Source organism: Aspergillus melleus, assembly GCF_016097325.1.
Source record: "Aspergillus melleus strain CBS 546.65 chromosome Unknown contig2, whole genome shotgun sequence".
NCBI lineage: Eukaryota > Fungi > Ascomycota > Eurotiomycetes > Eurotiales > Aspergillaceae > Aspergillus > Aspergillus melleus.
The window spans coordinates 501810-513918 of NW_025763371.1; the positions used below are offsets into that span (position 1 = coordinate 501810).

General features: G+C 50.5%; 6 protein-coding genes across 6 annotated transcripts; 2 read left to right on the plus strand and 4 right to left on the minus strand.

The window, feature by feature from the left end:
* Positions 1-384: 384 nt before the first annotated feature.
* LDX57_003022 (uncharacterized protein) lies at positions 385-1456 on the minus strand (the record flags this gene model as incomplete). The annotated part of the gene is made up of 3 exons (XM_046084660.1): positions 385-721; positions 774-1209; positions 1266-1456. Coding segments are annotated over 3 exons (964 nt in total), but the record flags the coding sequence as incomplete, so codon positions are not given.
* Positions 1457-2636: 1180 nt separating this feature from the next.
* LDX57_003023 (uncharacterized protein) lies at positions 2637-3320 on the minus strand (the record flags this gene model as incomplete). Its single annotated transcript, XM_046084661.1, has 1 exon — positions 2637-3320. One exon carries the CDS (start codon positions 3318-3320, stop codon positions 2637-2639), a length of 684 nt encoding a protein of 227 aa, XP_045940624.1.
* A 14-nt stretch (positions 3321-3334) lies between these two features.
* LDX57_003024 (uncharacterized protein) lies at positions 3335-4459 on the minus strand (the record flags this gene model as incomplete). Its single annotated transcript, XM_046084662.1, has 2 exons — positions 3335-3992; positions 4116-4459. The coding sequence occupies 2 exons, from the start codon at positions 4457-4459 to the stop codon at positions 3335-3337; spliced, it is 1002 nt and encodes a 333-aa protein (XP_045940625.1).
* Positions 4460-4889: 430 nt separating this feature from the next.
* On the plus strand, positions 4890-6467 carry LDX57_003025 (uncharacterized protein; the record flags this gene model as incomplete). Its single annotated transcript, XM_046084663.1, has 3 exons — positions 4890-5519; positions 5599-5981; positions 6059-6467. The coding sequence occupies 3 exons, from the start codon at positions 4890-4892 to the stop codon at positions 6465-6467; spliced, it is 1422 nt and encodes a 473-aa protein (XP_045940626.1).
* Positions 6468-7026: 559 nt separating this feature from the next.
* On the minus strand, positions 7027-8123 carry LDX57_003026 (uncharacterized protein). The gene is made up of 3 exons (XM_046084664.1): positions 7767-8123; positions 7143-7714; positions 7027-7087 (listed from the first exon to the last, which is right to left on the minus strand). Exons 1-2 carry the CDS (start codon positions 7840-7842, stop codon positions 7314-7316), a joined length of 477 nt encoding a protein of 158 aa, XP_045940627.1. The 5' UTR covers positions 7843-8123; the 3' UTR covers positions 7027-7087; positions 7143-7313.
* Positions 8124-10038: 1915 nt separating this feature from the next.
* PLB1_2 (Lysophospholipase 1) lies at positions 10039-11895 on the plus strand (the record flags this gene model as incomplete). Its single annotated transcript, XM_046084665.1, has 2 exons — positions 10039-10406; positions 10491-11895. 2 exons carry the CDS (start codon positions 10039-10041, stop codon positions 11893-11895), a joined length of 1773 nt encoding a protein of 590 aa, XP_045940628.1.
* Positions 11896-12109: the final 214 nt, after the last annotated feature.

The following is a 12109-nucleotide window of genomic DNA, read 5'->3' on the forward strand; positions in this document are numbered from 1 at the left end:
TAAAGACATTTGCTCGTCGCTCTCTTTGCATTGCCTTATTAACCGGGTGATATTGGTCGTCCACCGCCGGGGGCTATCCTGGTAAAGTAAAAGGACAATACTGTCGAATATGCGTCGGAATGATATCTCGGCAAGATAGAAAAACCAGCCTCTTTCTTCTTCAATTCTTGCTGATGCGTCGGAAGGAGCTTCCTGTTCGACGTCACCGATGCTAGACGGACTATACAAGGACGTAGTCTCGTTGAACGAAGGCTCGGGAAAAGGATCTGGATATCTGCAGTTCTCAAGACCAGATGCTTCTAACGGAACCTCCAGCTGCAACTCCCTTGTATTTCCTACAGTCAGTCCAGCACTAGTAATTGAATAGTACCAGTTACCGTTCAGCTCTTATCAATGACCAATACAACCTCTGCTCCAGATGTCGATCATGACTGTCCAGCGGTGCTTGTCTAGAAGCCAAGCGAAGCTTCAACCGGGACGACGCCTGCTGAATGCAGATCCAGGCCTCTAGCGGCCGAATGGCGTATTTCTCATAGAGTGACGCTAGGAAGAAACATTGAATGTCGATCAGCGAGGTATGCAGCATTCCGAACCGCTTCTTGGCCTCATTCAAATAAGCTTCGCCCACATGCTTGTCGGATGGCGGACACGCGTCCGGCCCGTCTGAGATCACCCTGTTTTGAAAGGGGTCACTTAGATGAGACAAAGCGCAGGCAAGTAGCTGGAATTGGAACTTTTAGTATGCAAGGTATGGCGTCATCGCGAGCACTTACCACCAGACATGACGAGGCATCCCAGCCAGGCCCTTCTTCTGTTACCTTGCGTGCGGATCGTTTGAGTTGTTCGGCGTCGACGATGGGATTCCGACGGTTGGCGGAGGATAGAAAACTGATGCAGGGCTCGACAAAGTCATCTTTGACGCGGTCGGGGTCTTCCTCCACATATACAGGCCTGTTGTCTTCCTTCTGCGATTCCAGCAAGATCGAATGTATGGAGGAATCGGCATCGCTCACAATGCCTTTGAAGACAGGCCATTTGAGGGTCGATTCCGGTGCGCAGGAGAACAATTGCGAGTATTCAGGTATCTCGTTGACAGAATCCGATGAAGGTTGTTTGAGTTCTGGGTCAGAATGGCCATTCTTTTTGTCTTCAAGCAGAGCTGTAATATGGCTCAGTTGTTGCAGGATCGCCTTGCTCGTCGGGTCCACTCTACGAGCACTGCATCAGCTACAGTACGCAACATAACAGAGAATCAGAACACTCACTCAGGCTCTGCTGGAAGCGCGTCAGGATATATACAGTGGATCTGGCGCTCGATACAGAACCCACAGATTGGCCTGGTGTTGTCGCACCGCGTCTTGCGTGATCGACAGGCATGGCAGGCAGTCGTGCCGCGGGATCGTTTGGAATGCCGTGGATTAGAATTCGAATGCAATTCCGGACTTCGCTTTGACATGGTCGGGGAGCAACGGGGAGGTTATCAGAACCCTTAGTTAGAAGGCGCAGGAGTGGAGGAGGGAAGAAGCAAAGAAGTAAAGAAGGTGCGATGTTGTGGGGAAAAGGCGTGCCTTTCATTTTCCGCCCTCCCTCTTATCTATGCTGAATATTTACCACGACACCCCCTTTGTGCTAATTAGTTAGCTGAAGACAGAATCATGTCTTTATAAATGTTATAGTTGTTGGTAAGGTAGATGTTATAATTATAGATTAGTCCCCGACTTTATCTTTTCTTTTCGGTCCACGGCTTACGCTCGGTATAAGCCTACTTGCAATCAAACTCCTGTAGCCAGAGATTGTCCACGAGAGTTTACCAGGGTCAGTGACACCAAAAGGTCTCTCGTGAGGCTGTTGCATAGGCCCAATTGATTGGTGAACAGCTGTTTAGAAGCGTAATGCGGTCTCTTGATGCTATCCGGATGTCGATTTGTCAGAAAGCATCTACAGGACTAGTCGAAAAGTCTCCGCTTAAGTTATCGATAAGCTTGTGTGAATTGTATGCACAAAGTCTCCGTTGTCGTCACATATCTTCGACAGCTACTCGAGGTAAGTGGCGCTCAGAATCCGATCAAAGTTCGGGCTTTGATTCCTTCATGTTATCATACCCTGCATTCAATGAAGGAGCATTGCGTTCTAGCTCCGGTTCAGACTGCTAGAGCCTATCCAAGACTCGGGGTTTATAACTGGGTACCTATCGTGTCAATTGACACCGCGCTATGAGTTCAGTGGAAGAAGACGTGCTCATTTACAATAGACCGCGATCTCTTGGCTCTAGAAGCGTTTGTGGACAACTAAGTGTTTGGTCTTATCAAGCGTTTCTGCAAGCGTTCTCTCCATGAAGGCCTGCTCTTACGTCTGCTCTTTGTCATGCTTGCTTCCCCCCAACATTGGTCTCTCAAGGAGGTTGGATGGCCCGTGTAAGCGAATCCCGGCTAAAGTATGTTTCTTGGGCTCACTGCTCTTTTTTTGCATACACAGTAGACATATAGACATACATATACCGCCAGCCCTATCCTAATCCTGAGCCAAACCCCCGTTGATTGTGAGCCCCTGGTTTGCATGTAATTGCTAAGCCTTAGCTGTGGGCTTATGTCGAGCTAGAATATCGAATTTGGTCGACGAGGCATACAATGTCAATCTCAGCATTTCGTATAGGGAAACTCTTGTTCAGGATCGAACATGCCAGTCTCTGCGTAATACACCTCCCAATGCTCAATCAGCCTCTGCAGTATCTCCGGCTCCGTCTCCGCACAATCGTCCAGCTCTCCGGGATCTCGATCCAAATTGTACAGCTCCCATCGATCCTTCCCACGCGGCGGAGCCATAAACAACGCCTTCCACGGCCCCTGACGTATCGCCCGCAGACCAAACAACTCCCACCCCGTGATATACCCTTCTCTTTTGTCCTCATCGTGGAAACTCCCCGTCTGGCCAGACAAATGCGACACCCAGGACGATCCTCGCACAGGTACAATATCCCTTCCTCGGAACCTGCCGTGCGGGAGTTCTATTCCCGCCAGCTCTAGCACTGTTGGAAAGATATCCATCACCGTTGCGAAGGAGTTTGTCTGTCCACTGCCTGATACCTTTTCCTTACCCTGTTCTCCAGTCTCAGACTCTGTGAATAAGCCCGGAAACCTAACCAAACAAGGACATCTGATTCCTCCCTCGGTAATCCACGTCTTGAACCCCCTTGACGGCGCCATCGCGGCGCTCGCCCAAGCTGGTCCATACCATACAAACGAGTCCGCGTTTCCCATGTTCTCAAGCGAGTTGTCATAGTATTTATCGATGATAGAAGACAGGGACCCGCTAGGCCCCATCACGGGTAAAGCCTCTAGCATTGCACCCTCGGCGCCGTTATCGGACATGAAGAGGTGAATGTATTGTCGAGTTCGCCGGTGCCCGCAAGGTGGTCGATTACGCGCTGGATGTTTCTGTCGATGATGTCGACCATTGCGGCGTAGATTTCCATCTTTCGGGATGAAGAAGCCTGTTCTTCTTGGGTTAGAGAATTCCACTGTGCATCGAGGTCGTGGTCCTGCGTCCGGCCATCCAAGACACTACCGTCTACACGGCCTAATCGAACCAACTCCCTCAGCCTCCGTCGTCTTAGAGCCCCCGGTCCGTCATCATACATGCCGCGATATTTGTCAATGACTTCTCGCGGTGCTTGTAGTGGCCAATGCGGTGCCGTGAAGGGGAGATAGGCGAAGAATGGCTGGTTGTCGTGACGAGAGCGGAGAGACCCCAGCAAGGCGTCTGTGAAGGTCGTGGTTGAATAGAACGGGGATGGTAGGTCCGCAATCCGGTCGATGAAGGCGTCGTCGCGCATCCAGAAGTCGTGCGCGGGCTTCATCGGCGCGAGGATCCCGTCTCCTGGGTGGGAGAGCTGCGGCTCGTAGTTGAAGTGGTTGCCGCAGCCGGGGAGGAAAGACAGGTTTTTTGTGAAGCCGCGCGCGCTGGGAGAGGTGGATTTGGAGAGGCCGAGGTGCCTGTATCAATGGGATTTGAGGTATAGGCTGTTAGCCATGCTATATGGACTAGACTAGGTTGCTACTACCACGTAGGTGAAGCAAAGGTGAGGTGAAGCTTGAATGAGAGCCAGATGAACATACCACTTCCCCGCCATCGTGGTAAAATATCCTTCATCCTGCAGGACCTCCGACAGGGCAGCCACACGAAAATTCAAATATCCTTCATACCCTGGGCGATTCTCATAGATGCTCGCGTTCCGCATATGTTCGGCCATCTGGCCCAGTCCCGCGATGTGGTTGTCTGTGCCGGAGAACAGCATTGATCGCGTAGGCGAACATGCCGACGCGGCGTGGAAGTTCGTCAGGCAAGTCCCGGTCTGAGCGAGAAAGGACAAGGCCGGGGTGTTAATCTCTGAGCCGAAGGGAGATATGTCGCTGTAACCCAGGTCGTCGGCGACAATGATGAGGAAGTTGGGTCGGGGCATTTTGGCCTATAATTTTCCGTACTTTCTTGAAGTTAGAGAGAGAATATTGTGATGGTGTTAAGAATTGCGCAATCAAGGGCATTTGTGACCGAGGGAGAGATGAATATTTAAGATGTGAAGGAAGGAGAGGAGTATGGAGACATCGGGGAGATAAGCGACTGCTCCCCGATGGTTTGGTCGGCGTTGGATTGCGCCATCAGCACTTAAATTGGGAATGCCCCAGTAGATGCGCATTCAATGCTATTTGGATTCTCAGCCTGGGGCAATTCAGATTAAGGAAAACACAATGGACAAGCACTCCAAAGATGTAGTAAGTTGCTAAACCATTCTTATAGTATAGGTATGCATCCTGTCCGAGTTTCACAACTCCACTCGACTCTTCTCTATAACATAAATCATCTCCCACCCACCCCCCTTTCAATCTACAATAATGTTTAGCTTAAAGAACAACCGTATCATTGCCTCCTTTAACCCCCTTCTTTTCACCTCCTGTTCCCTCATCGCCCTGTCTCAAGTCAACTTCGGCCTGGACCAAGGCGCTTTCAGCAACACGCAAGCTATGAGCGCCTTCGTGCGCAAATTCGGCGTTTACAATCCTCAATCCGACACCTACGTCCTAAGTTCCACCTATCTCGCACTGCTCAACAGTCTCCCTTATATCGGATTTGCAGCAGGCCTGATTCTCGGCGGTGTCATCAGTCAGCGATATGGTCGCCGCATGAGCATGTTCGCAATGTGCCTCTGGGCCTTGGTAGGCGCAACGATCGTCATCACGGCGCATACTAGGGCGCAGATGTTGGCTGGTAGAGTCATCGCGTACATTTATATCGGGATGGAGCTGGCTGTCGTGCCGGTTTTTCAGGCGGAGATTGTCCCCGCCCAGGTGCGTGGTTTCGTGGTCGGTACGTACCAGGCGGGCTTGCTGGTTGGACATCTGGCTATGTCGGTTATTTGTCGCGGAACGAGTGACTTGGAAGGGGATCGCTCGTGGAGGATTCCGTTAGGGTTGTTGTATGTTATTCCGAGCGTGGTGGCTTGTGCGGTGTGGTTTATTCCGGAGGTGAGGGCCTTGCTCTATATACCTCTTTCCATCATATGTAGAACAGGAAAGCACAGGACAGGGTAACTAACAAGGACAGTCCCCACGCCATCTCCTCCTCCAATCGCAACCTGAGAAAGCCTACCAGGCTCTTCACTCCCTCCGCCAGGGCCGCTTCACAGCTGAACAAATCAGCCTCGAATTCCAACACCTTCAAGAAGCGATCACCGCCACAAAAGCCGAGCAATCTGGTGCTCAATTCAAGGAGATCTTCCAAGGAAGCAATTTGCGACGAACGTTGATCACCATCGGGACGAACGTGTTTCTGCAGCTCACGGGCCAGAACTTCGTTAGCAACTATGGGACTGTATTCATGAAGTCCCTGGGAGCCGTGAACCCGTTCAGTATGTCGTGCATCAACTCGGGGATCAATATCGTCGTTGTGCTGCTGTCTATGGGATTGGTGGATTGGGTTGGGAGAGTGTATTCTTGCCCCATCATTCCTGTTCGCCCTGAAATTTGACTTGAATAAGTTGCGGTGTGAAACTAACTGACGATAGACCACTAATGCTCCTCGGCACCCTCCCTCACCTCACCAAAGCCATCAAGACCGCTATTACAGCAACCATCACGATTTTCGGCGCCGGATTCTCTCTAGGCTGGGCGCCTCTCTCGCATCTCGTGGCGGCCGAAACGCCAACCGCCCGGCTCTGCGATATCACCTACACCACGGGGGCGCTGTTCAACGTGCTCATCCAGTTTGGGGTCTCGTTCAGTGTGCCTTATATGGTTTACGAACCGGCGGAGCTGGGCAGTAAAGTCGGATTCATCTTTGCGGGATTCGCAGTAGGAGCTGGTTTGTTTACGTGGGTTTGTGTGCCTGAAGGACAGGGGAGGACGTTGGAGGAGATGGATGGGTTGTTTGGAAGGGGATGGGGGAGGGGGAGGGGTTCTAAAATAAACGTATAACATGTTGATGGCAGGGAGGCAGTGCTTAATATATAATCAGTCTTTTGGTAGGCAGGCGTCAAGGGCGCATCTTTGTTGCATGTCAGCAAATCAGGTAGCACCAAAGGCCTGAGGGGGCCGGGGCTTTGCCATTATGTAGTCTATACCCGTGCGCCAGTCCGGTTTCAACAGCAAGAGAAGCTTCACCGGCCAAGGGAGGAGTGTAGATCACCTCCCATAAAGCACATTGTATGGAGAATTGAAGCGGTTTATCATACAGAACTTGACGATTGACCAAAAAAAGCCTGCAAGCTACCTATTTGTGCATTCCCACTGAGGAGGTATCTTAGCAACCCTACTATTCTCTCTACAGCTTCGTCCCAATCTTTCTTGTAGGACAGATCATAGCCTCGCGTAAAAGCTATATTGAAGGTTTCGTCATCTGAACACCCTTCTGAATGGACCCGAGATAACTGGTCCTTCGTGAAGAACCCGCGTGCAATAAAGGTTTGCCTTTTATAGAACCCAAGAACATATATCTCTTGATCACATAGCCCTTGCTTCATATTGCATGCAAGCTGTCCTAGCATGATACTCAGAGTCTCTCCAAGAAACTCCCCCCACGTCTGATCGTGAAACCACTGCGGCGACAGTTAGAAAGGGGGGCGAGGGCTCTACTGGGGAGTGTCGACATACACATGTAAAAGATAAGATAGGAAGGTATTGGTTCTGAACACGAATCATAGTAGCGCAATCAGGTCTTGCTGCATACTTTTGACCGCCTATATGATATGTCTGCCTGTATTTAGATACGGGAAAGCTTTTGAAATTTAGTATTGAACCTTGTTACAGTGGATTTTAAACTTACTAAAGTCGAGGTTCAAGAGCTGTCAGGTTCAACTTCCGATAAATACTCTCTATTAGCAATCTCAGCACGAGTGCCTGTAGCGTCATCAGGTGCGCAAAGTCCTCTCGTGTTGAATATTCCCAGCTCCTCCTAGGAAGAGCTATGGTCTCAGATCTCCCTACCACATCTTCCAGCAAGCCCGCCTCTACGCTATCGGGATCGTACGGTTGACTGTCGGGATAGTATGCCTGAAGGATGTCGGGCTCGGCGAGGGAGGCATCAAAGAGGTTAGCCTCGGAGATATACGAGTTTAAGAGGTGGAAGAATTTTTGGAATTCAGTTGAATCTTCCTCGGGCCAGCGTTCTATACAGAAGAGATCGGCAAAGTCGGCATTTTCAAAAATCCAGGGAGTGAGCTCCTCTGTGTCATCGTTAGTAGTGGGCACCTTAGATGGGCAAGCGATGAATCCAACTTTTTTCATGGGATTGCAAAATGCTGGGGAAGAAGTTGTCGGTGTCGAGAATTGTTGACTTGATAGTTGCTGCCATGGTAGGAGTTGGCTGTGAGTACGGAGTGCAAGGTGGGTTATCTGGCGGAGTTCGGTGATTTTGTCGACCTCGATTCAGATTTGGAAAAATGACGGCCCGAATGTTTATCTCTTCATTCAAGGGCCCGAGGAATCAGTGAGAACAGAGAGCTTCAACTAAGCCACCATTGTCATCGTGGTCCCCTTCAATGGGCTTAACTTTTTTATCATGGCATTGATGCATATTCTCGTCGAAGGTGGGTCGCCAAGCTTTACCTAGTACCTATACCGCCATGTGGAGTCTTGGTTTCTAACTGCTCGCCCGAGTTTCTATTGTGGGGAGAGAGGCTTGTATTCGGATAGCCATATCCGACACCACAGATATGACTGAAGTTCATGTTGCCTGGAGTATCCACGCACTTCCTTGGCTGCTCTAAGACGTGGATCAACAACTATACTCGCCTCTCTGTCACTCGCATATCGATACCGACAAATGGAAGACTTATGACCCAGGGGGTCTTTAATTGCGGTCTATTTACTCCAAAACAAGGCTTGGAGCCACCGCAAGGCGATATCGACTCTCTCGCGACGAGTACTAATCTAGCCTACCTCACTGGACCGACCAGATCAATAGTCAAAGCCGTCAATTCCTTGCCACACTGAGACCCTCTTTCTTGGCCAGTCAACGTGCGATATAGTCGAACCAGTAAGCTGACAGAGCACTGCCAGTGTCTTATGCTCATGATTATCACAACCTTCTCACTAGTATCAGAGTCAAAGCAGATATGGGAATATCTCCTTCCCTCTCAGGCGTTAGGAGGACTGAGCTAAATTCATTATAAGCTACTCCATGACGCCCCGGTGAACCTACAACAGAAATTGTCTGACTATCTCATGACATGCCCCCCGTTACCAATTCAAGTGAGACATGTTTTTGATTCTATCATCAGTAAGGTGATATAGTACATTTATGTTTTGACACCAGTATAACTGCGAATCACTGATCGAAGTGGGCGAGGCATCGGGTGGGACGAAGAAGTACCCCGTCTACCAGTCTTCCAAGGACACACTGTGTTCGACGGTAGCAGCATGGTGGAGGACTACAGTGGATTGTCCCCTTCTCTTCCTGAAGGCGGGGACCTAGAGCGCAAGGACTCTTTGCGTTTGGACAGCAAATCCGCTCGCCCATTCCTCTTTTCGATAAATGATAGCCAAGAACTGTGCGCACGGAGACTCGCGTTGTATGCCTCTTTGACCGAATTGGAAAGGGTCTGCTAACTCAACATAAATCCATTGAGCGGGGCGAGTATACCACAGGAGCGAGTTGCGCGACCTGGTGTGCTTCTTTTCTTCAATACCCGCGCATTTTGTTAAAACTTCAGAAAGCCCCGGTCAGACAAGCTCACTGCCACAAGGCTGGATTTTCGCGACGCTATCTAATCTGGAGCGTACAATTAGGCGATCGATGGGACAACCACGGAGAATGTATTAACTACCACCAGGTGCCGTGCATGTAGTTTCGGAGGAAGGCGTGACCCAGGTCCACCACCAGCTACCTATTCATCCGTTACTAATAAATCAAGAATCTATGCCTCCTCATAATCCTCCCGCCTATACCAAAGTGCCTCATTTACTCCATCAGATCATCCGGGAGGCCCTCCAGCGACAAGCCTGTCATTCAAGACTGCATTCATGCGCAAGCACTTTGGGCCAGCAAAAACTTTAATATTCATAAAACCCGGGCTCCCACGGCTCCGACGATGCGGTCATTAAACCAGACATTTTATACCTAACTGACTCGCAATCCTCTCCATCATAAGAATGCGCCACGTGCCCTGACGATAAAAGGCGGAAAGTTGGTCTTCAACGGAGAAGATCAAACTTGGGTTACCGACGGACCGAGTCCAATCTCCACTGTGATCCTCGGTTCTCCACCGATACCGTAGGGCACAACCTGCCCGATGGGGATTGGGGGGCAATGGAATGTGGTGGCCTAGCCTTCACCATTTCACATTATTGGGATCCACTAGGTGCGGAAAAGAGAGAACCATTTATAGGGCTAAGTCATGTGTTTTGGTGGCTGCCTGTTTCCCCTAACATTGACAGGGCTGAATAGGGCAAAATCTTCACATGTATAAATCCGTGGTGAAAACCTGAAACTAACTCACTACATACATATTGCTGGACCACATCATCCTCTTGATTGAACTTCTGTGATATGAAATTGAGCCCCTTGCTCCTTCTCGGAGCTGGTATTACCAGTGCTGCCGTGAGTCCTGATCGGCGCGCCTTACCAAATGCCCCCAATGAATACGCACCTGCAAACGTCTCTTGCCCTGTGGTAAAGCCTCGAGTCCGCACCGCATCTAAACTGTCCCCGAATGAAACCGAATGGCTCGAATCGCGTCGGAAAGAGATTGTGTCACCACTGAAAGATCTGCTCGGCCGCTTGAACCTGACCAACTTCGATGCCCCGGCCTATATCGACCGAGTGTCTAAGAACACGTCGAATCTCCCCAACATAGGGATTGCCGTATCTGGTGGTGGATACCGCGCCATGTTGAACGGCGCTGGAGCTCTCAAGGCGTTTGACAGTCGAACCACAAACTCGACTACATCCTGACAACTAGGAGGCCTATTGCAGTCTGCCACTTACCTTTACGGGCTTAGTGGTGGTGGATGGCTGGTAGGGTCTGTCTACATCAACAACTTCACCACGATAGGAGACCTACAAGCGAGCGAGAAGACCTGGGACCTGAGTAACAACATTTTAGAAGGCCCGAACGTGAAGCATCTCCAATTGCTCAATACGATCGATTACTGGACCAATCTCGTGGAAGCAGTACACACCAAGAAAAAGGCGGGATTTGAGACTTCTCTGACGGATTATTGGGGCCGAGCATTGTCTTATCAGTTCATTAATGCCAGCGACGGGGGGATTGATTATACCTGGTCATCGATTGCTTCGATGAGGAACTTCCAAGAAGGCCGCATCCCTCTACCCTTCCTGGTTGCGGACGGACGAAACCCTGGTGAATTAATCATCGGGGCTAATTCCACCGTATATGAAGTCAACCCGTGGGAGTTTGGGACCTTCGATCCTGCTATTTACAGCTTCGCGCCATTGGAATATCTCGGCTCTGATTTTAAAGGTGGAAATATCCACGGGTCTTGCGTGCGAGGGCTTGATAATGCAGGTTATATCATGGGTACCTCGTCATCGCTCTTCAACCAAGGACTGTTGCGCCTCAACAAGACAAAGATTCCCAAGATTTTCAAGTCCGCCACGGAACATATTCTCACGGATCTTGGAGAGGATAACAAGGATATCGCCAACTATCCAAACCCATTCTACCAAAACAGCGCTACGACACCGGCCATCGCCAATCGATCCCATCTGAGCATCGTGGACGGAGGCGAAGACGGCCAGAACATTCCACTGCATCCCTTGATCCAACCTGAGCGCCATGTGGACGTGATCTTCGCCGTGGATTCCACATCCAACATCCACAGCTGGCCGTCCGGCAAGTCCTTAGTGCGCACATATGAACGATCTCTCAACTCGACTGGCGTCGGCAACGGGACTGTATTCCCAGCAGTCCCGGACCCCAACACCTTCATCAATCTAGGCCTGAACAAACGACCTACGTTCTTCGGCTGCGATAGCAAGAACATGACCGGACCGGCGCAGTTGGTCGTCTACCTCCCTAATGCCCCCTATACGCACCTTTCAAACACCTCGACCTTCGACCTGTCATACAGCGCCGAGGACCGCGATGCGATGATCACGAACGGGTATAACGTCGCCACTCGTGCCAATGGTACAGAGGATGCTAGCTGGTCGTCATGTGTCGGCTGCGCTATCTTGTCGCGTTCCGCCGAGCGAACGGGTACCACTCTGCCGGATATTTGCACCGAGTGCTTCAAGAGTTACTGTTGGAATGGAACGATCGATAGTTCGGAGCCGACTTACGAGCCTGAGCTCATGGTCAAGACGAGTTCGGGATACAGGGACCAGCAGAGTTATGTTGGTCTGATCCTTTCCGCGGTTATTTCATTGGGGTTGATGCTGTAGTGGACATTTGCGTTGCTTTGGAAAGCACAAAGGTTGTATGTATGTAACTCTGGCAGTATCAATTGATAGTGAGGGTCGTTCGCACCATTTCAAGAAGCTTTGATTCTCGATGCCGTCATAGCTAGATGGCCGGCATCCGGAGTGGAAGCAGCTTGTGGCCGACGTCTTTCGCCGAAAAGTGCAGAATGAACCGGATTCGCAAACGAGTAGACTG

Excerpts from the sequence above, each read along its gene's own strand:
- LDX57_003026 (XM_046084664.1), bottom strand. The coding sequence starts at position 7,842 with ATGGCAGCAACTATCAAGTCAACAATTCTCGACACCGACAACTTCTTC. Across the intron at positions 7,715-7,766 it reads TTTGCAATCCCATGAAAAAA|AGGAGCTCACTCCCTGGATT; the intron begins GTTGGATTCATC and ends ACGATGACACAG.